The sequence below is a fragment of the Micromys minutus genome (assembly GCF_963924665.1).
Source record: "Micromys minutus genome assembly, chromosome: 18".
NCBI classification, from domain to species: domain Eukaryota; kingdom Metazoa; phylum Chordata; class Mammalia; order Rodentia; family Muridae; genus Micromys; species Micromys minutus.
In genome coordinates this window covers 43,807,476-43,830,407 of record NC_137953.1, presented here as the reverse complement: position 1 = coordinate 43,830,407, position 22,932 = coordinate 43,807,476, and the positions used below count along the sequence as shown (strand labels likewise).

General features: G+C 47.3%; 2 protein-coding genes across 2 annotated transcripts in view; both read right to left on the bottom strand.

Annotated features, from left to right (window-relative positions):
- The window catches only part of SLC13A4 (solute carrier family 13 member 4), a gene marked incomplete at its 5' end in the record, with an annotated part of 35,952 nt that extends 30,753 nt beyond the window's left edge, over window positions 1-5,199 (bottom strand). Inside the window, one exon of the mRNA XM_080931960.1 lies at window positions 5,101-5,199. Within this exon, the coding sequence (XP_080788086.1) occupies window positions 5,101-5,199 (99 nt within the window). The remainder of the gene's footprint in view (window positions 1-5,100) is intronic.
- A 5,121-nt stretch (window positions 5,200-10,320) lies between these two features.
- Window positions 10,321-22,763, bottom strand: FAM180A (family with sequence similarity 180 member A; the record flags this gene model as incomplete). Its single annotated transcript, XM_080932544.1, has 3 exons — window positions 22,634-22,763; window positions 12,015-12,115; window positions 10,321-10,665 (listed from the first exon to the last, which is right to left on the bottom strand). The coding sequence occupies exons 1-3, from the start codon at window positions 22,707-22,709 to the stop codon at window positions 10,321-10,323; spliced, it is 522 nt and encodes a 173-aa protein (XP_080788670.1). The 5' UTR covers window positions 22,710-22,763.
- Window positions 22,764-22,932: the final 169 nt, after the last annotated feature.

Genomic DNA, 22,932 nt, shown 5'->3' with positions numbered 1-22,932 from the left:
AAACTCCAAATGAGACCCAGGGCCAAGGCAATAGACACTTAGACCCCATGAGGGCGGCAGGGTACAGCCCTGGGAGATGCTATGCTGACATTGGCCAACGAAGATGGCAGCCACCGTTTGTGGGTGGATGTATGGGTGCTCACTGGAAGGATCGGGGTTGGCCATGTGGTTGGATGGCATATCCTGGTGGGCCCTGGGTTTTGAGAGGCCCAGCTCTGGTGATTCTTAAAGTAGTACAGTACAGAGGGTGAGAGTTGATTCGGAACACAGCATTTGGGGTCAGGTTCACGGACTATAAAGCTTTATGTGGTGCATAGTTGAGTCAAGTCGTTGAGATACCGGTGGCTCCTGGGGGTAGTAGAAAACAGATCAGTGTGTGATTGGTTCATGTGTGGGGTCTGGGGGCAGTCATCCTGAACTTCAGCCCAGGCCTATGATGCATGAAGAATTTGGGGCATCTGGTATATACCCATTGAAAGGAAGATTTAAAAATTGGTAAGAAGATTTAAAAATAACACACACGGTGGGCTTCATGCTGTGTCCTCATAGCCTCCAGGGTGGGCTTCTATCTCAGGACTCTTCTAGAGAGACTTTGAAGACCTTCCAGCATGGCCTTGAACCCATCTTTTCTCTGGCATCATTGGATTTTCGTTGTGGTGTTAATATTTAAGATTCCCATCAAAATATAAGCAGGCTTCATTGTCTTAAAGTAAGTGCAGTTTAACTCTCTTGCTTCAAAATATTAATTCAACACATTTGATTCAACAGGGTTTGTGTGTGTGTGTGTGTGCTGTTTTGGTTTGGTTTTGAGGGACAGGGTCTTGCTATGTTACCAGGCTGATCTGATCTCAAACTTAGGTTCAGGTGATCCTCCCAAGTCAAACTCTGGAGCAGCTAGGACTCGAGGCCTTCATCACTACATCTGGCTTAGATGTTAATCCAAAGAATTGTTAGGGAGAACTATTGGCTATTTTCCCCTTCAGTTCTCAGCCTGAGCATATACCATGTACCAGCAGTGAATGGCAGTGCTCTTCCTGGGGTTGGGGGTCTGGTGTACACTGTAGGGGACACGCAGCAAACCCTAGTCTGAGAGGTTCATTTTAGAGGAGGGAGGACAGACTTGTCATCTCAGCTTTGGCTCTAAGGACCCTTGGGAGGGGCTCACTTTTTGCTCTTGGGTCTTCCCGTGTGGAGCACCGTGTAGAGCACTGTGTGGAGCACTGTGCCTAGCTGCATCCTTTGCCTCTTCTCACTTAGCTATCAGAAGTACCTCCTCCCCTGAGTTATGACAGTCCCAAAAAGGTGCTCACTGTCCTTGGAGACCATACCCATGGCCTGTTGCCACAGAAACGCCTTTCTACAAAGGGGATAGAATACCATCCATCTGCGTGGAATGGGAGAGTGGGAAATCTGGAAAATTTACCAGTATTTTCCTCAATTTGTCAAAAACCACACTGTGCAACCAAAGAGTGCAGAGGATAAATAAAGACATCTTTGCCACAGCCCCATCCTTCTTGGCCTTAGCCTCCAGCAATGCTGGTTGTATGGTGCCAGGGGTGGTCTTGAGGAAGTCTAGGAGGTTTACTCTTGGGGGAGGTCACTGTGTGAGATCTTAACAATGGTAACATTCCGAGGTGCAGAGAGGACAATTACTTAGAGAACCCAGGCCGGCTTTGTCAGTGTTTACATAGGGAGCAGGCTTGCCTATCCTCCAGTTGGCATGCCCATCAAGGAGCATGGAGTACCTTGCTCCTCATGAACCGGTGACGGGCAGTAGGAGCTTTTAGTTGGCTTTGCTGGAAGGGACCTTGCTCCCTCTGGATAGTCATGGATTAAGGCAGGTTGGCATTAGGAAATGGAAATGAGCCCACTGTTGACTTTCTCCCACTGAGATTTCCTCTAGGGTCAAAGGATCAGATGAGATAAGACTTTGGAATTGCTGATAACATAATAGAACTGATACCTTTAGGAAGAGGATGCAGTTTAGAGAAATGGCCTCCTCATGCTTCTTGCCCTTGGAAGCCATGCCCGTGGCCTGATGCCACAGAAACATCCTTCTACTGTGGAAACAGAATTCCATCTGAGTGAGATGGGAAAGTGGGAAGCCTGGAAACTTCCCACTGGAAATAAAGTTCCACTTTTCCCTTTTGTGGAGGAAGGGTTTTAATTCCAGGTTAGGATGAAGTGGCAGAGGTGGTCTGTCCCTCACTGGGATGCCATTGTCCTGGTTATTTTATAGGGTCCTAATTTAAGTGACAAGGACAGAGAGAGAGAGAGAGAGAGAGAGAGAGAGAGAGAGAGAGAGAGAGAGAGAGGAAGATAGATTGTCTCTTTGTTATGTACCATTTTATTTGAATTGGTAAGAGTTAGATAGGCAGAGATAATCTTTTCAGCTGTAAATACCAGAAGGATAAGTTAATAGAAAAACCTGTCTTCTGCAGTATTAAGACCAGGGTAGGGCTGGAGAGATGGCTCAGTGGTTAAGAGCACTGACTGCTCTTCCAGAGGTCCTGAGTTCAATTCCCAGCAACCATATGGTGGCTCACAACAATGGGGTCTAATGCCCTCTTCTGGTGTGTCTGAAGACAGCTATAGCATACTTAATATATAATAAATAAAGTTATTTTTTAAAAAAGAACAGGGTAAACTGCTATTGTTTTGTTGTTGTTGTTGTTGTTGTTGTTTTGTTTTGTTTTGTAGCTTTCTTTAGAAGGATAAAAGATGTCTTTAGAGCATCTTTTGTTTGCCCACAGAATCCATACTACCCTCTTTCTACCATTTCCCAGCCCTCTCCACCTACAGGAGACTATGGGTTCAGATGTCCCTGGGACTCTATAGAATTCTTGTTACTCTCCCTTGCTACTGTCTTCTGCCCCTGTACCTGACCCGGACTCTGGCAGGCAGGTAAATTTATGCTGGTGAACAGGTCTCTCTTCCTCTCTCCCTTCCCCCCTCTCTCTGTGTGTGTGTGTGTGTGTTGCTCTGAACACCCAGCTCCCCTCCCTCTGTGTGTGTTGCTCTGGACACCCAGGCCCCGCATAAGCACCCAGGTCAGGAATGCCTTTTATGGATAGCTTTTATTTCTTTTTCCTTCTGCTTCCAATTTGAACTGAAATCAGGCATGGGAGGGGGACTGTGAGTTTGAGGCTAGCCTGGGATACATAGCAAGACACTGCCAGCAAAACAGAACCAAAACTCAACAAAGAAAACCAAACCCTGAAACCAACAGTAAAAGGGGAAAGTGTTCTAAGTGGCCTTCCCCTGAGAAGACAGTTTCCACCTTACACCCTAACTTAGGTTCCTTTCCACTTCACCCACTCAGTCAAATCCCTCTCGAACCTTATTAGGAGGGGTTTGAAATCTGTTCACCTGCTGTCACAAGCGACTGAAGGGGACACTTTGAAGAATCTCCTTTGGAAGGTTGGGACGCAACCTCCACTAGAGGCGCTGAAGTGTTCAGATGAATATCTTTTTTGGTGATTCTTTGCTGGGAATCAAGTCTAGGGCCTTTTGTCTGCTAAGTAAGTGATATCCCACACAGCCACAAGCTTCAGCCCTGTCCTCTTCCTCTGAAACCTCCTGGAGTCTAGACTTTAAAGAATCAGGCAAGGAAAGAGGAAAAGGTATTTTGACACCTTCTAAAATGCGGCTGTGAACTGTCACTTGGAAGAATTTGCAAACAGCAACCTGAAGGTTCTGCCCAGATACTCAGTTGCTTCTCACAGTCGCAGCCCAGAATGAGCAACCCCACCTAGGAACTCTAGGGAATTTAGTATCGGGATCTCAAAGTTGGGTGCAAGGGGTGGGAGACAGGCAAGAGATGTAGCCAGCATTATGTACCTAGTTTGTGCCTCCCGTGGGTGCTAAGGTCCCCAAAGATGAAGGCTGATGATACGGGAGGCAGGGCCTCCTAACACTGCTCTGTGAATGAGGGTAATGTGTTGCTCATGGGAATTTTTTTTAAACTAAGCTGTCAATGAGGGAAAAAATACCATGAAAAGAAAATTCAAAGCGTTGGTTCTACATAGACCAAGCAGAAAATTAACTGTTATACAGCCCATGAACAAAACACCACAATCCCTCCCTGCTAATCCCGGACCACACTTAGTTGGTACCTCCTTGGCAGGATGAACTATTTATTTGCTATAGATTTAAGTCAGCTTGTATTTAACAAGACCACGATAATCCCTTCTGTTTAACTTTTTAAACTTAATCTTGGTTATCCAATGCCCCAGGGAACCATGTGGGAGATATTCTTGTAGTTAACCTGCCTTAGCTTATTTTTCCCCTAAAGTCTCAGGACCATGTCAGCTGGAGGGGTAGCAGAGACAGGAAGGGAGACCATGAAGGTCCAAGAGGCTTCTTTGTTTCTGACCTCCCTGCTCCAAAATTAGGCCATGGTTTAGAGTTCTTGCATTTCTGTTTTCTTGTTGCATTAGGTCTGTGTTGTTGTTTTTAAGAGCTGAGAAGAAGCCAGTGGAGGGTTTTAAGCATGAGACCAGAGTAACAGGCTAAGCTGTGCTTTCAACTTCAATATGCACTTCTTGCAAGTATGCGTAGAAGGCTCAGGATGGCCATTATCATATTCTGGTTGAAAGGTCCCCCTCCCCGTCCTATCTTCCCTTTCTGGGTTGATAGTGAAGAGCCTTTTGCATCTCTCGTGGCTGTCACATAAGATAGCCACAGGTTGAAAAACAGGGGCTCCAGTCTGTCCTTTCTATGGGCTCAACCACAGTTCCTGTAATACCTTTTCAACATGACAGTCATTTTAGCTATGGTTTCCCAGTCTGTGGTGTGTGAGCGTGTGTGTGTGTGTGTGTATGTGTGTGTGTGTGTGTGTGTGTGTGTATGTACACGCGCGCGCGCGTGCGCGCTCATGAGTGCAGAATTGGGGAACCCATCTTGAGACAGAGGGATGTAAATAATAGTTTTAAGGAGGAAGGTACTCTGGTCTCCTCCAGAGAAGTGTGATAAATCTATCCAGATCTCAGTGAAGTCTTTTTGGGGTGCCCCGCAAGCATTCCACTTCCCTCAGGCCTCTCTCCTGTGCTCCCCCACTCCCACTGATACCCTGACAGGAGTAGGCAGTCTGCTACTTACGCTGGTGGGGTAGACAGTGGGCAGGGGCAGCAGCAGCAGCGGCACACAGATCACCAACAGCAGCTTCCTTGCTTGGAGAAGGCTCTGCAGCAAGCCCATGGTGGACCAGTCTGAAGCGAGTCCTCGATGGTCTTCTCCTCTGCTCCGCACTACGCTCCTCTCTCAGTCCAGAAAGACTTCTCGCACCTCTCCTGGCCTCCAAGAGTTAGTCCTCTTTGGTCTCGGGAGCAGAAAAGCAGGGTGGCTGTCCCCAGTTTCCTCAGAAAGCTGGGCTCCTTGCCTTTTGCCTTAGGTGGGACTGAGCAGCATAGTGCTGTGGCCATCGAAAAGGAGCTGGAGAAGGAGTGTCCACCGGGGCGGTGGGTTTTCTCTCTGTGGTTAACAAGAGGGTGGCTTCATTCTAGATGCCAGAAGAAGTCCTCGCAAGCAGTGAGCTTTCGGCTGCTGGTCAGCACTGAAGAATCATTTAAAGCTTTAGAAAAAAAGAAAACCAGTAGCTTTTCTTCTTTCTGGTGACCTGTTTGGGGGTAGCTGCTATTTTACCTCCGACCTGGCTGACTTTTGGTAAAAATCTGGTGGCCCCTTCCCTTAAAACCAGCACGGGTGTTAGTCTGAGGCATAGATAGACCTCAGACTGGGAGGAGGGCGCTCTCTCAGTACCTGACACCTTAACTCTGTTTCGATTTATTTCCTTCAGATTAAGCTCTTACCTATAGTTTTCCTGAAGTCTGGACTTCCAAAGTAGCCGTGAAGAATCTCCAAGACATTCCTTTTTGTTACAGAACTAAAACTAGCCAGAGACCCACCTTTAACTTTTCTAAACCAATGGGACAGGGCAGAGGGCAGTGGTTCCGCCCACTTCTCAAAGCCTATCAGCAAGTTGAAAAGAATGAGCCAATATCGCATCTGAAGGCGGCCCTTCATTGGTCTCAGCGGGGGTCTGCTGGTTTGGCAGAACCCAGGCGGCTCTCTTGTTTTTCCATTTCTCAAGCATCCCAGGGGTTGGATGTTGGTCAGCACCTTGAGCATAACCCCCCTTCCCCAGCACTGCTCCGTTGTTTCCAAGCATGAGGACACAGCTCTTCTGAGAGAGTCACTTGCTCACCACTCAGGAAGGTGACACATCTGGTGACGGGGGAATATAGACATTAATTCTAGAGAAACGTGTCCCGGACTGAACAGTATTAAGACCTCCTTCCAGGCAAAGTTTACTTCTTGGTCACTTGCAAGGTAGAAAGATCAGAGCCAGCAGGAAGAAGGAACCCAGAGGGAAGATGCTGGGCTGCTTGGGAAGAACGGAAAGGCCCCCTCTCCTCTGGAAAAGTCTAGATGCCAGTTGGAGTGGGTGTGCACTGCTCTGAGGCTCTTTACCAATAAGGAAAGCAGGCTGGCCTCCTTGACAGAGATACAAGAAGAGACACAATGCAGAACCATGTGAGCCACAGGGACAAGGCTCATTAATAATCATACTGGGAATTTCATCTGCAGAAATGGCTTAGCCTCTTTTTTTTTTTTTTTCTTCCATTTTCATATTCAGAAAGGACAGATTTGGAATAAGACGAAAAAGAAAAAGAGAAAGAAAGAAAGAAAGTAAAAAAAAACCCCATAACTTCTTTTAAGTAATGATCTTGACCAGATCACCTTTATCTGGGAGATCGAAAGCCAGATCTTGTGAACCCATGTTCTTTTGGATTCACAGGTTTTGGGCACCTTGTGCAACCGTGGCCCTCTGAAGTGATCCCTGGCCTAGAAGTACCGCGTCCGGAGAAGTGGCCCCACAAAACCAGTTCTCCTTGATTTTTCAGGGCCAGTAGCACTACGGACAGGTCTTTGAAGTCATTTAGCTATTGTATGATGGGTTATAGTGAGTCACCTCTACCTGCATGTCAGAGACAGGCTGGCTCAGCTATGACATCCTTGCCTCATTTTCTGTGATGGTTCAGAAATGCAGAATAAACAAGGCCACATGCCTGTGATGTTTGGGTTACAGAGATGAGAGAGATTGGATAATAATAAACAGCTGGAGAAACGAACGCCTCCTGTCAAACCCAGAAGCTGCTTCAAATTCCTCTACAAGATAGTCTGAGGTAAGGAAGATTCCAGTGAGTTTAGTAATGTGATTGGGCCGTATACACCGCAGGTGAAATCTGTTGAATAAAACGAAGTAAAGCAAGTTGCATGGCAGGGCCAGTAGTTGCCCTGACCTATCAGCTTCCCACATGGAAAAACCACTGTCCAGAATAGTGCTAAGGAGTGTGTCAATTCTGTGTAAAAAAAAAGAGAAAAAAAAGGCATATAAAGTAGTCAAATTCTTAAAATATTTATTTTGCATCTCTAGGCCAGGATGGCTCGGAACTCACTACGTAGCCCAGGCTGACCCTCAACTCTGGTCCTCCTGAGTGCTGGGGATACAGGTGTGAACCACCATGCTTCTGCTGGAGCAGTCAAACTCTCATGGAAAAAGAAAGACATGCCTCGGTGTGTGGAGAAACAGGAAGAGGGTTGTTCAAAGGTCATAGGGTCATGGTGTCTCAAGATGGAAACCTTCCAGAAGTCTGTCACACATCAGTGTGCAGAGCTGCTGATGTAATGGGGCTCAGTAGCAGAGCACTTACCCAGAGGGTTTGAGCCCAACGAACAGAGCAAGAAGGAACTGTGAATGTGTGTGTGTGTGTGTGTGTGTGTGTGTGTGTGTGCTGGGTGAATGATTTACCACTGATTCCTGGAATGACTTTTCTCCTCACACAACTCCAGTCCCTCTGTCCCTCCCCCTAGCTTACAGCATAGTAGGTAGCTTACCTCTGTCCCTCTCCCTAGCTTACAGCATAGTAGGTAGCTTACCACGTTGGTCGTCCACTGGGCACCTGAGTACAAGGGTGGATCTGGTGGAGTCTTTAGGTGGAGGCAAAGCTGCTGGGAGGGTTTTGCATACTGTGTAGGAACTGAGGTATTGCTGGTCCCTGCTCACTCCACACCCAGGAAAACAAAGAGTGAATGCGCAGAGTTGGCTATGGATTATGGGCCCGGCTCTGCAGAGTCCAGCTGTGTCTGCATGCTGACTTTTGTTATATCTGAAGGGCAACAAAGGGAGCAGTGTGGGTGGAGTGGATTCGGAGAGGGGAGGAGACGGGGTGCTATAAGAGGGTGGAGATGAGTAAAACCCCCCAGATATTCATAACTGGATCTAGCTATTGGGACATTAGACATAACAGAAAAGGGCAGGCAGAGCGACTGCCAGAGAGAACACGTGGTATGCAAATGAGAAAAGCTGAGCGAAAAGCAGCCTCAGGGAGACAACTCATGGGTAGAACATCTGCTGACCACTCATGCAGACTTGAGTTCAAATCCCCATCATCCACAAACGCCAGTAACCCCAGCACTGAGGGCTGAAGAGACAGGAGGACTGCTGGGGCTCTGGCAGCCAACCTAGTCCAAGTTAGTGAGAGTTAGCAAGAGAGAGAGAGAGAGAGAGAAAGAGAGAGAGAGAGAGAGAGAGAGAGAGAGAGAGAGAGAGCAGGACACCTGACATTTTCCTCTGACCTCTGTGTGCATAGGAGGTGCACTCCCCTGTGTGCACATACATACAGTGCACACATTCACACACACAGGAGGGAGGGAGGGAAGGAGAAAGCATTAGAAATGGTTTGGGATCTATGAAGAATGTTCAGGGGTGAGACAGAGAAGGACTGAGGGTTAGTTCTCTGAGCAGGAGAGTAGGGGGAGGTTCATGTTTGAGAAACGTCATGTTTGGAAGAAATGACTAGCTCTTCTGCAAAGAGATTATGCAGCTAGAACACACAGGCAAGGCTCACCTGCTGGAAGATTTTGGGAAAGTCCAGACACAATGCTTAAATGGAGAGTGCAAAATATCCTCTTTTCCAGAATGTAGTCCAGCAGAGCCCTCACTCAAATATTTTACTTTCTGTAGTGGATTTCCCAGAATCCAGCTGGAGCCCAAGAGAAGAAAGAAGCCAGATCTATGTGCTGGGACAAAGCCATCCAGAACCCAGGTGCTTCCCTTCCACGGACAGGTCACAGCCTGTGACCTCGGCATAGGATGGCTTGGTTAGGGGCCAGGCTGTTCAAGAAGGATAGCTGTCAGGGGCAAGTGTATGGGTAACAATAAAAAGTATGATTTAATGACCTCCATGAGAGGGGGCAGCAGAGAACCCCAGGACCCCACACAAGATGGACAGGGCTTGCTTGTTCTTGTGTGTGAGCTGGAGAGAGGGTTTTTCTAAGAGTTCAGCAGACCCCATAGACACAAGACCCCTCCTGTAGAACCTCAAAGGTTGTAGTCATTTTACAAAGAAGGAACCTGGGGGTTGTCTGCCTCCTTTATTAGAATGTCCTAAATAATTTAGATATCAAACAAGGGCTAAAGATATTGCACACATATCATTTAAATATCAACCTGTATTTAATATAAATAATGAACAGATATCAAACTAACATTTGTAAAGCAAAAAAAAAAAATATTCAGCATTTGAAAGGTAAACAATTTGTCACCTGAAATCGATTTTTTTTTTTCAGGAGCACCCAATTGCTGACCATGCTATGGTATTTTAGGACAAACGAACATAATGGTGTCACCTCTTTCATTAGGAAGGCACTATGCTTTAGCTTGGCTTCTACGTTGAAATGGCAGGGCATGGGTGGACTGCTAGCACTTCCATGGGTCCTTCCTATTTCTCCTGTTTCAGAATAACTTCAGAAAAGATGAGTCAAGCCATGTAGGTCACCATAACACTGATTCTTCTCCTTGGCTTTGGGACAAACCACGTATAACCTTCTTGGCTAATATATTTATTTGAATGCATCCCTGCCTTTTTATATTCAAAGTAGAACCTGCCAGAAAATATTTATTCAGCACAGATTAATTAGAACCAAAGAAATCTGCCCACCACCCTCCTGCCAGGCCCAGACTCTGTTGTCAGTCCTAACTCCTGGGTGTGAGATGTCTGCCCATTACCAGGTAGACCAGTTGACCTCTGCAGGCATCTTGGGAGTCCAGTCTAGCCTTTTCTCAGGTAACATTATATCACAGGTCAGATATGTCTGTCTTAAAGCAACAAGGGACAAAAAAGCATAGGGGTGACTCATTTATCTTTGCCATTCTATGTGGGAAGTAAATTTCTCTGCAAGTGTAGTAAAGGATGAAAGTTCTGGAAGACTGTGTGTGCCCGTCACTGATTCAACATCCTAGCATGGGCCATTCTCTCAGGAAGACACTCCAGGGCTTGAGGACCGCATCAAGTCATGCCTCAGGGCCTGGAATAGGCTGATGAGGGATTGGACCCAGATGTCCTTCTGATGTCCTTCCGACAAGGCTGTTCGGTAGGCTGTGTAAGCCAGGGTTAAGGCTGTCCTTTCAAAGTCTTCTTTTTTGAGGATTCCAGGGTGGTTTGCCAGGTTGGCACTCAACCTTCGTATATCTGGGATACGTTTGGGGATTATGTTATTGCAGATTGAGTGGAAATTCAAGGCCTTTCGCAGGGAAGCTAGCTCCTCATCCTTGATGGAGATCTTCAGGTCTGGGCTGATCTCAATTTCAGCTAGCAAGAGCTGTGGAGAAAGATGGGATTTAAAAAGAATCCAAACATGAAACAAATTATTGTTAAGGACAGAGTGAGAGGTCACCATCCACATGTGGAAGGCATCCGTAGGAAGAACTTAGAATCCAAGGGACCTAAGCCTCAGCTCTCATCTTTCTCCTTAACTTCTCTGGGCCCCACCTTTCTTCTCTGTAAAATGATCAGCTACAGTGTTTACTCCACTGAGGTATGGGAAGCCTGCGGGACAAATATGGGTAAATGGGACATAGTTTTTGGTGTCATCCACAGTGCCACCATGTAGGTAAGTGATCCTTATCTTCTCTTTGTCCCTCTTACCCACTGAAGGTCTTCTGAAGTATAAACTGACCATCATAGGTAAAATGATACCCAGAAGTGGGAATGTGAAGAACGCAGAGTGTTGTGCTGGGGCTGGGGGTAGCGGGATGCAGAGACGCTGTATCTCGCTGGCTTGCAAGAATGGGGCCTGTATCTATCATCTTCATTCCTGCCCAGGGCCACGAGGACACCAGTTAATATTCAAAGAATGGAAAGACTGCAAATCCCAGTTCTCCTCCCTTTTCTGTTCTCTGCCTTCCACGACACTGCTGGTTGTCATTCTGAGCCATGGGTTTGTAACTCCCATTTTCGAGGCTTGGCAAAGGCTCTGGCAGGTGGCTGCCCAGGGTAGTGTTTGAAAGCGCATCTCTGGCTTCACTTTACCATAGCCATCGAAGCTGGAAGGGGATATTTGGGATCACACTGAAATTCCATGTGACAGTTGAGATTCAGGCTCAGAGACTCTTGACCAATGGACTGAAGTTCAGACCTGGAAGTTAAAGCTCCTGGCCTGAACCAAGTGACCTCAAGAAACTCACCCCGTGACCGAGAGGAGTGAGGTCTCAGGAAAGCAGAAATAAGTGGAGAAAGAAAACATGTGGGCTAGTCCGGGCTCCTAGAAACTTGGGTGAGTTAGTGGAGTAGGCAGACAGCACCTCTGTTCTTCAGGCAAAGCTCAGAGACACAACTGGCTCAGAGGTTCTGGTTTGGCTTTGCCTGGACATTAGAGACAAGCAATGCCTTAAGCTTTCACTTAGGACCTTCCACTCTGTGCCAGGGTGTGCCAGAGGCACCTACGGTAAAGCCTCACTGGATTCTGAATATTGTCATTTCTGTCAGGACACATGGACAGGTGAGGCCGTCCCAGGAATCTCTTGTACGCCAGATTCTATCACCTCCAGGGATAGCTTAGGGCTTCCTTGTCACATTACCAACCATCCAAGTTCACGGCCCCAGGCAGACCACTTCTCAGATGATCTGTGTCTTTGGGTGACTTCGGTTGATGGTTTTCCCTCTACTTACCTCATACAGCAGTTCTACCTCCTCCAGGGAGGTCTGCAGAACTGGATTCAATGGCAGTGACAAGGACCTCTTTGGCCGATGGGCAGCTGGGAACAGTGCAGCTGGAAGAGACAAGAGACTGACCTGTGGGGCTGTCATGCATGGTGGGTAACCTTGAGGGCAGCCCTCTCAAGCACATCTTGAAAGTGGGTGGACTTAGGGTGAGGGCAGGTGGAAGACTCTCTTGTGTCTGTCTCAGAAAGCTCCCAGGCATGTCAGACTAGTAGCTCATCAGGAGCATTCAAGGAACTGGAAAAAAATTTTTCTGCCTGGGCCATGTTTGTGCTAGGAAATTTAGGTTAAAACAAAGCAAAATAGAAAAAAATAAAACCACAAGCAAAGAAGTTTCCTAATCCTACAAGGGAGACCCTAAAACTATTGCCCATCACACAGCACATCTGAATGCTTAAAACCAGTCTGCACTGCAGCCTTAGCGTCATGATGGCTACTTTGGCTAACCCAGCTTCTGAAGCAGAGATGCAAGGATCTTCAGACAGGGCAGAGAGGAAAGAAAGCAGACTGTGCAAGACCCGAAGACAGGGCTCTAGGGGACCATGTGTCTGAAAGTTCAGAGCTTCCCCCCCCAAATCCAGCTGATTTAACAATGCATTTACTGCACAGTCAAGGACTCATGGAAGCTGGAAGAAGATGGGTGGGTTCCTGGTGGGTACTAGGCACTGATGGAGAAAACAGAATATTCTTGAATACACGATGATTGTGACAAGCCCCAGGTTTTCAGGACTGAATCAAATAGCCCCTGCCACATGCTCAGCCCCTTTATGTATCAGATGCCAGTCACTAATGGTTGACAAACCCGTGGTTAGAAGAGGACTGTGACCATTAGAAAACCAGAGAAAGAAATGTAACAACCGGACGACTAGAAGTGTGGTCCTCTGACATTGAGCACCATACTTCTCATAGCATGGGTGCTTATGCTTTGTGCATTAAGTTATGCGCTGATGAGGGCAGGAGCTGTGTGAAACCTTCCAGAGTGATTTCCACCAGAAATGGTAAAAGAACATCTCAACCTAAAGGAACCTTCATGAAAAGCCCACTGTTGAAACCTCCCGCTTCCCATATAAAGCAGCTGGATACTGCTTTGCGTGAAAGCTGGCCTTTGTCGTAGCTTGTGCCACAAGTTCCTCAGGGCTGAGGGGGACGTGGCTTTGTGCTTCTATGTGCCTGTTGGAATCTGGAGGTACAAAGTGAGAGTAACAGCAGGATGTACGTTTTGCCTCTGTCTTCCTTGTAGGAAATGAAACATGGGTACCTGGTGTGGGACGAGGAGCGAGCTATTTCTGTGTGTTTGTGTGTGTGCCTGTGTTCACACACATGTGTGTTCTGTACTTGCTTGTGGGAGCACTAGAGGAAGACCAGAGGCTGACGCTGGAATGTGTTCCTCTGTCACCTCTTCACCGTAATGTTTTGAGAGTGTCTCTCACTGAACATGGGGCTACTGTTCTGGCTGGATTGGCTGGTCAAGCAGCCCCAGGGACCCTGCTGTGTCCATATTGCAGCTCTGGGGTTACAGGTTCATGCCTGGCTTCTCACGGGTGCTGAGAATTTGAACTCAGGTCCTCATCTCCCTCCTCTTCTTTTTATGGGCCTCTCTCCTATTTCTGCCCTGAAAGGATGTAGGAGAGGGACTATTTCAGGGCAGGGTCGTGCCCACAGTTCTCCCAGAACATCCTTGTTTTCTTAATCTACTTTTTGAGAATTTTACAGGAGCACTGTATTTATATCACCTCTATTCTTTCCTCCTCTAGCTCCTCCCATGTTCCTCCCAGCTCCTGGTATCTGATTATTTAATTATAAGTGACATAAGTGTATATGTGTATGTATATATGTATATATGATATGTATATGATATGTATATGTATATATCTGATATGTATATATTATATACATATAAGCATATATCTGAACGAACATAAATTTATAAACACAGCTTGCTGAATTCATTAATGTTGTTCCTATGTGTTTCAGGTTGAGCTCCTGGAATCGGCTACCCTCCCAGGGATGGTGGGGAGGCCTCATCCCTGAGAAAAGATTGATTCTTCCTCTCCAGGCAACCATCAATTGTCTGTAGCTCTGCTTCTGTGAGCCTTGTGAGACTCCCTATCCACGCTGGCATGGCAGCTCTGCTGCCATTGTTAAGGTCCCTGTCACATGTAGAAGACTCTATGCCACAGCAGATATGGCTCTTAGAACTTTTCTGCCCTCTCTTTTGAGGTGTTCCCTTGAGTCTTAAGTGAAGAGTTATGTTGTATCTATATCAGTTTGGGCGGGAACTCCGTGGTTGGTTGTTCTCTGTGTGTTGATCAGTTGTGGCTTTCTGTAATGGTTTCTATCTGCCACAAAGAGAAGCATCTTTGTATGGGGTGAGAGAAACACTTGCACGTGAGGCCAAGGCTATGTAGCTAGAGCGCAGTTAGATGTTACACTGCTTTAGTGAAGTGTCAGTAGTAGGTTGTTTTCTAGACCCCATGGCCTCACTAGTTACAGGTAACAGGCTACGTTTACAGTACCCGGCATGGATTCCTTCCTCGGAGCAGCTCTTAAGTCTAGTTTGATGGTTGCTGGTTACGACCAAGACGAAACTACCACTACTGCACTTCTAGGGACAGCTTGCTGTTCTAGCTTTTGTTGTTGTCCATAAGGCAAAGCTGTAGCTGGGTAGACTATCGATTGGTTTTCTCCCTTGGTGGCTTGCCTAGGTCCTTTGGTACCACGAGAGCTAGTCTTCAGGAAGGAAGTGTACAGGTCAGTTCCTCAGGAAGGAAGTGTACAGGCCAGTTCCTCAGGAAGGAAGGAAGTGTACAGTTCAGGAAGGAAGGAAGTGTACCTTCATTCTTCCATGTTGTCTGCCACATCTTAAAAAAGTATATGTATTCTATTTAGAGTATAGGTGTGTACCTGTGTGTCTGTGTGTGTACCACATGCATTCAGTGTACAAAGTGGCCAGAAGAGCTTGTTGGATTTCCTGAAACTGGCGTTACAGGCAGATAAAGGAGGCACATGTGATTGCTGGCAATCAAACCCAGGTTCTAGGCTAGAGCAGCAAGAGCTCTTAACTGCTGAATTATTTTTATGGTTCCAGAACATCTTTCTTACTGGAAAATTTAAAGTGTCAGTCCATTAGGTGCCTCCTTAGTGTAGGCAGTCTCATGAAAATATCTGATCTCCGGCAGATAGCGGGGAAAGGGAAGGGTGTCATGGGCTGGGCCTCTCTGTACATCATCGTGATTACAAGCTCCCTAGGGACGTTACAGACATCTCGGGCTGGTGCTTTCTTTATTTCGTCCCTTTCCTGAGGGCATATCTTTTATTATTCTTACCTTAGGGAACCCTTAATTCTTAACACTTTCTCATTCAAATCTGAGCTTAGTGATAGCCACTGTCATCAGAGCTGCTGTTCTTATAGCTAATAATGACACTGGTTAGTTAGGGTTAGCAGTAGCTGGAGCTCTCCAGACTAGGGTGGTGGTTGTGTGGGAAGTGTGCAGGGTGCACGAATATTTTGTGTTTTCTTTTCATGTGTGTGTGTGTGTGTGTGTATGTATATGTTTGTATGTGTGTGTGTGTGTGTGCGTGTGTGCATGCACACATACACGTGAAAGGCTGACACTGGGCCTGGGAATATATATTCCTTGATCACTCTTCCACCTTACTCTTTGAGACAGGGTCTCTCAATACAACCCAGAGATCACTAAAACAACTATCCATCTGGAACACAGTACTTTAGAGATGGGTCCCTCTTTCCTTTTCTTCTTCTATCTCTACATTGGTCTGCCTCTTAGAACTATGTAGTTCATATTTCTCCTTATATTCCTATTGCTACCTTGACCCTGTGCGTTGGGTAAGGTAGAGATATGCATGTTCCCTAGGTTTCTGAAGGGTAGCTTACTTTCAGCTACCTCAGTGGCTCTTCAGCTGCTTAGATGTGACTCTGCAGGCAACCTCGAGATGCTGGAGGTAGCCAACGAGCAATAATTCTGTCTTTCCAGGTAATGTCAAATCATGGAAGAGAAAGTTTAACACGTGTCTCGCCCCCATCCCATGTTCTTGTCCATAATGATGAAGGCTGAATCCTGCCAAAAAGGCCTGTGGCTAAAAGCAATGCTAGCTGGGTCTGAACTAAACATATACAAAGCTTGAAAGTAGGCTTGCTCCCACATTGCTGGGTGACAGCCCTGCTTCCCCAGGAATGCTCTCCTCTCCTGTTCACCCCTCAGCAAGCATCTGCCTCTGAGGCTCTCTTGCCCATTCTGCACATTTGGTGTCTTGCTTCCTTCTCCTCCTGAAAAGGGCTCTCGGGATTGCCAGCTCCTGGGATAAAATTTGAGTTTTCCTCTTTTTTTCCCCATCAGCTTTGCCTATTGTAAGGCTCAGAAGGCTGGCTTGATAGGGGTGACTTAAAAAAGGGCAACTACACATTAAATAAACCAACAACCCCGATTTAAGGATGCTACTGTGAGCCACCCATGAACTGCGAGACAGGGTAAGTTCGGCAAGGGGAGAGTCCTGGACCACTATCAGGCTTAGCATCCTCTTCCCACCAGACGGTAAGAAGAAGAGGGCGAGAAATGGAAACACCAGAGAATTCCAGAGAGTACACCCACATCCTCAGGATCCCAGAGTCTCAGACAAGAAGATTGTTAGAGGCTTGCTCGGAATCACTGCTTTGAGTACATTTTCTGGGGTGTATTTGCTTGCTTGCTTTTCTCCCTACAGTTCCACATTCAGCCCAATCACCAAGCTTCTCTTTGGGGGTCTGAACATCTACATGAGGGTTACTCCATGTGTCTGTCTTGGGGATATCTGGCACTCACCAGTCTCCTTGCTTAAAAGTCAGGTACAGGGTACCCTTGAGAGTGAGAACAGATTGTCCCCTCCGTCATGGGCAAATGAGTATCGGTGACACATTTGACTGACCAGCACAGAACAAGTAATTCACCTGCTAAGATTTCCCCAGGTGAATGAAGCTACTTTAGAAACTGGATCCAGCAAGCCCCATCCATGCCTCCAGGTTAGAGGACACCGTTGGACTGCAAACAGAAGCTACGAAAGCAAGACATCCACATACTAACAGCGAATAACCCCAGAGCAGTCTGCCAGCAGGGTGTGTCTATTCATGCGTCCACAGAGAGCTGTCTCCACTTCCCATTTTACAGATGAGGACACTTGGTTTTTAAGGACCTTGGTCCAGATTTGCTAGAGCTAGGATCGAAAGCATGACACCCAGCCTGTAGGCCCAGAGTCTAATCTCTCAGTCAGAGGTAGACAATAATAGTCTGTTTTCCACGAGAATGGCTGTTCTTCATTTCCGAATAACCTTGAGAGAGATGTGTTTGTTATAAAATGGTGTCCTTAAATAACTCACACACATGGCGGTCAGAGGACAACTTATAAGGATCGATTCTGTCCTTCCAACTGTGGGTGCTAGGGACTGAACTCAGTCATGAGGTTTTACTGGCAAGTACCTTTACCCATGGGGCCATCTCCTGACTCTGCACACCTGCGTCTGTTTGGAGGATACTTCGCCACATTAAGCACCTGTATTTTACAATCTCAGTCACCCTCTCACATACACCCGTAGCTGCTGACCAGCAGCCGGTCTCCTCATGTGCTCACACTCTCATTTCCTCTCTCACGCCAGTCACATGCTTCTCACACACACCCTCCATCCTCTCCTCTGCTGGGGGCTCGTGGATCACATCCTCCACATGTGCACGAAGCCTCCGTGAAGACACTGAGCGGGTGATTCAGCCTGTTCTCTCCCTCCCCACTCCTGTCTTCTCTCCACTGGATCTTATAGGACTACACACACACACACACACACACACACACACACACACTCACACACACACACATACATACACACACATACATACACACACACACATACACACACACACACACACACACACACACACACACACACACACACACACACCTGTATTCTCTCCAGCATTCTTCATCTTCCCAAGTTGCTCAGCTGCCATCTTTGGCTTTCCCCTTCCTTTAGCATCCCATATCCAGCCAACCAAATTTTGGTGATGGCCTCTTCCAAGTTTACCAGGAACTTGCTTATATCTTGCCACATTCTAACAGCCTCCTGGTCTTCTAACCCTGACCATCTCCCTTAATGGCGTCTCTAGCTCTACCCCTGGGTCATCCTTACTCTGTACTTAGCACAGCACCTGACGTAAGTCTGTGGAAACAGCGACCTGGAGATGTCACTGCACCCAGAGCCTTCTGTGGTTCTATTTTTCCCAAGGACAAACCAACCAACCAACAAACAAGCAAACACATCCCCACCAAGCTTCACACGGTATCAAGTATTCCCAGATCAAAGTCCTCAACCTCACTGTTTCTCAACACCTCTGGCAAGCTTTTCTCTCAAGGCATATCTGTTTCTTCTCCCTGAAATATCTGCTCCCAAGCTCCACAGAGATTACAAGCCTTCCCTCCTGCACCTCTCGGGTCTCTTGTGGTTCTTTTTCTTAATTCCAATTGAGCCTTTGGTCACTACCATGTTTAGGATGATAATCCTTTCACACTCTAGCCTCCGACCTTACTATGTTACCATCCAGCAAATTAATGATCTTTCTCTATGTGCTTGTGTTTTGTGCCCTTCACTAGAATGTCAGCTCTGTGTGGGGATGGGACCTGTCTTTGCCCATCGCTGTATTCCTGGTACCTAGTATCGTGTCCATTACTGTTTGTTGGCTGGATGAATGATACTGTAGAGCCACCCTAGCTGCGCTGCCGCTGAGCTTGCTTTTTTTCGGGGTGCTTTATAAAAGCTTCCTCTTTGTGAGAGAGTGAGTCTCTCTTCATCGCTCAAAGTTCCAGGTCTGGTCCCAGTGAAGCAGACTTTGATCGGTACCATTCTTCTTCCTTATCTCTCAGGAGTCCCTGCTCCTGCTAAGAAGGAGCTACTTCTCATCTTAGTCAGGGTAGTTGCTATCTCCCCAGGCTTTATCTGGTGCAGATTTTGTGACCTGGAGTGCAGCCCCAAGGCTCCCAGGGAGGAAGCAGGGTCACGATGGAGTCTGACCTCTGACTTTTCATAATCCTGGTTTGAAACTGACCTTTGTCTTTTTGCTCCCATTCTTGTGTGCAGAGCCCTCAAGTGGAGTCCACTCAGCCATGTATAGCACTTGCACCAGAGAACATGCTGGAAAGGATACCAGCTGCAGACCACATTCAGCCAAAGCACAGTGCCACTGTGAATGAATTCTTGAAGCAGCTCTGGGTGTGGAAGGGAAATGTTCTTGCTTATGAAAGATCTTCTGCCAGACTCTGATGCTGGCCACTCTTTGGCTCCTGGGCCAGCCTTTTGGAAAACTGGTGCTGTTTGGAGAAAACCACAGTCCCAGCCTTCTCTGTGCCTGGTTCCAGTGAGACAGTGTTGTAGAGGAGCTATCTTGACTAGAAAGCTCTACAACAGGGGGATGGAACAATGGCAAGGAGGTGTACAGGGCAGTGGGGCTGAACTCAGGTGGACATGGGATCAGATCTCCTGAGCCCTCTACCAGGGGGTTCTCCCCCACCCTCTACTTCCCTTGAATAGTTATCTGCATGGGACTAGGCAGTGCTGCAGAGACCAACATTAACCCTTTCCTGGCAGAGCATCTAAGAACAAGGACAAACACAACTCTAAGACACACAGTAACCCTCGGGGCTGCCTTCTTTACTAACCTGTCTTATAAATACTTCAGTGGGGGTGGGATGATGGCTGAGCAAGAAAGGTGCCTGCCATCCAGCCAGTCTTGGGAGGAGAGAACTGACTCCTACAAAGTGTGCAGAGTTACATATGTGTCCACACACATGCACACGGACATACGCACACATAAATAAATGTAAGAAAATAGAGATACTTTATATGTCCTTAACAACAACATACTTATGATTGTTGGTTATTATGTATGTATTATTTTACCGTTTTAAGGTCAGGCAAGCCCACTCCCCTCAGATATTGCCACGACAAGCCTCGAGACGTGGACTGTGTGTGTAGGTCAGTGTCCTCAGGTTGTCCCTGTTAACCACAGAAACCACAGGTGAGTCACCGAGACTCCGTCATGCTGGTGGGGCTGGACTGGGCAGTCCTGGAACTGGTTGTAAAATCTCCACCCTGGGAGGTGGGGGTTGGGGGGAATCCTAGAGAGCACTTCTTAAAAGGAGGCTGGGAAAGGGGGCAGAGGAAGGCTGCCTGGCAGAGGGCAGACTCCTATTTGGCTGCTTTTTATATAGAGCAGTGTGTCTGTGGGGGGAGGGTGTAGTAGGGGGTAAAGATGGAAGAGTACAGTCTCATAAGGAGAGTGTCCCTTAAACTCCTTTTAGGGAATTCATTGAAAGTAGGGTGGCAGTTCAGAGTTGGAGTAAGGATAAGGTAAAAGGGACAACACCTATGGGAAATGTGTGTGTGTGTGTGTGTGTGTGTGTGTGTGTGTGTGTACACACACATAGGAACGTACCATGGGACAGCCTGGAGAATGTTACTCTCCGGAACATGGTCCATTGTCTTTGGACAGTGTGTCTCATTGGCCTGGAGCTCACCAGTTGGGTTAGGCTGGTGGTCAGTGAGCGATGGGACCCTGTGCTCAGCCTCCACTGTGACAGGGTTACAACACAGGCCTGACCCAGATTTTCTTTTTTTTTTAACATGGAATCTGGGGTAACTCAGGCCCTCATGCTTGCATGGAATTCACTTTATCAACTGAGCTGACCTAAAGGGGACAAGAATTGAATTAATTAGAAAAAGTGTTTTTAAAAAAAACAAAGATAAAAGCCAACTCTGTGGAAGAATTTCGAAGAAACTTGGATGGACCCCACATCACTTGTTGCTTCTGAACACTGTCTTGGACCGTACATCTAACCTTTTGTACCTTGTCCCATGATGGCCTTTTGGTCATTTGTGTTGGCCTTGATCCTTTAGAGCTGGTGTCTTTGCTGGGAAAACCTTCCCCAAAGAGCCTCAGATGTTGCTGTCAAGCATGTTTTATTAAGGAAAAATGCTTAGATTTCTAGAGTGGTTAGTAGCCACTAACATATATGTACATAATTTTTGTAGCATAGTTTTGAATATAATCCTCAAATCAGCCTTGTGAGGACGTGTTTTGTAATTGTCAGGATGCTACTTGCTAACAACATCCAGAGAAATCGGGAACCTGCCAGAGATCATGCAGGCAGCTCGTTAGAGCAAGAAGTGAAATCTCCAAGTCCTCACGGGAGTGTTTAGGAGCCTTCTCACACGTCCAGTCCTCTCTTGACTTCCTGACAGCCAGCGCCTTAAGAAGAGAAGTCGCCTTTGTCTCCTTTGGCAAATTAAGTTGTGCTCCCAGTGAGACAAGTGTAGGTGACAGAGTCCAATTCTAAGACCTCTCTGCTTTCCACCCTCAAGTGCTGCTCTTAAAAACTATGCACACGATGAGCAGACAGGCGTGTGTGTGTGTGTGTGTGTGTGTGTGTGTGTGTGTGTGTGTGTGAAAAGTCTATGTCATTGGCATCTCAGCAACACATATGTTCTGGCCAGTCTCTAATATCAGGCTTAGGCAGAAAGGATAAAACAAATGGTAAGTTCCTCAAACTCCTTCCTCTCTTCCATTGCAAATGCTTCTCTGCTGCTCAGGCCGGTTTTTCCCTGTCCAACATCGTCCCTGAGGAGGAGGGGGCACATCCTTGTCACCATGCCAATCCTCATCCCCTCATGGGGTCTCTACAGATAGCATCTGGCCTGACTTGAGGGAACACTGTGTTTCTAGGTCTTTCTGGGAAGATGAACTCAGCTGAACTCAGAGGAAAGATTTCTCCTCAGACTGGCATGGGGTGGGTAGCGCCCCCATTTCTTCATTTCCTGATCGTAATAAACTGGCTGGCTTAATATGTCCCCGGTGCTTGCCTAGTGCAGTCAGACCAGTGTAAAGATGCCACCCTTGTTCTCAGAAGTGGCGTCCGAGAGAGAAGATGTCACACGAGAGAAAAGCTTTTGCACATACACCTTCTTTACATGGAGGCTTGATGGGAATGTCAGGGGCCAGGCACATTGGATGGATGCCCCAGTTGTTCCTTTTCCCTTACCCACCACCACAGACAGGCTCTACCTGGTTGCCAAAATGCACACCCATAGCATATTGGAGACCTCATTCTTGGCCAGTGTGTTAGTCCCCCAGGCAGCAAGCAGCCTCCCTCGTCCCAGTGGCCAGCGTTCCATCACTCGGGCAGCAGAGCTTGACACCTTCTCTGAGGGGCTTTGTCCCAGCAGTAGCAGCCAGGAATCTGCAGAGAGCCTGTTCCCATTCTCTGCAACCGTCAACCGTTTGGAAACAGCAATAGCCTCCCCACCTCCATCAGGTTCTCAAATCAGCTGCTCGGATGCTCTTCCACCGGCATTTCTATCACCACCCTTCACCAAGAGGACCACACCAGGAAGCACAGGGCACTGGCAAAGTTGGCGTATGAAGCAGGCACAGGACTTTTCCTGTCTTCCTCCCTCTAACTCCTCTCCACAGCCACAATTCTACTCAAGAGAGATGAATGAGAACCAGAGAAACACAAGAATAAAAACAACTCACCCCTGCTCCACCTGCAGGACACAGTGGCCTGGGTGCTGGAAAATACCAGCAGCATCATCAGGACCTTCCAAAGCATCTTTCAGGAGGGAGACAAAATAACCTTCTATTCTCACAGGACCCCAGGAGCCACAGGTGGGCCCCTGCTCTTCTCTCTGAGATGACAGAGTTCTCACTGCCCTTTATTTGCTATAGGGAAAGCAAGGGCCTCTCCCTGGCTCCACAGTCTAGAGGTAGATGCTGCCTTCTGGGTGGGACAGAAGTTGGTACCTCTCTTAACCTAACTCTCTCTGGGATTAGGG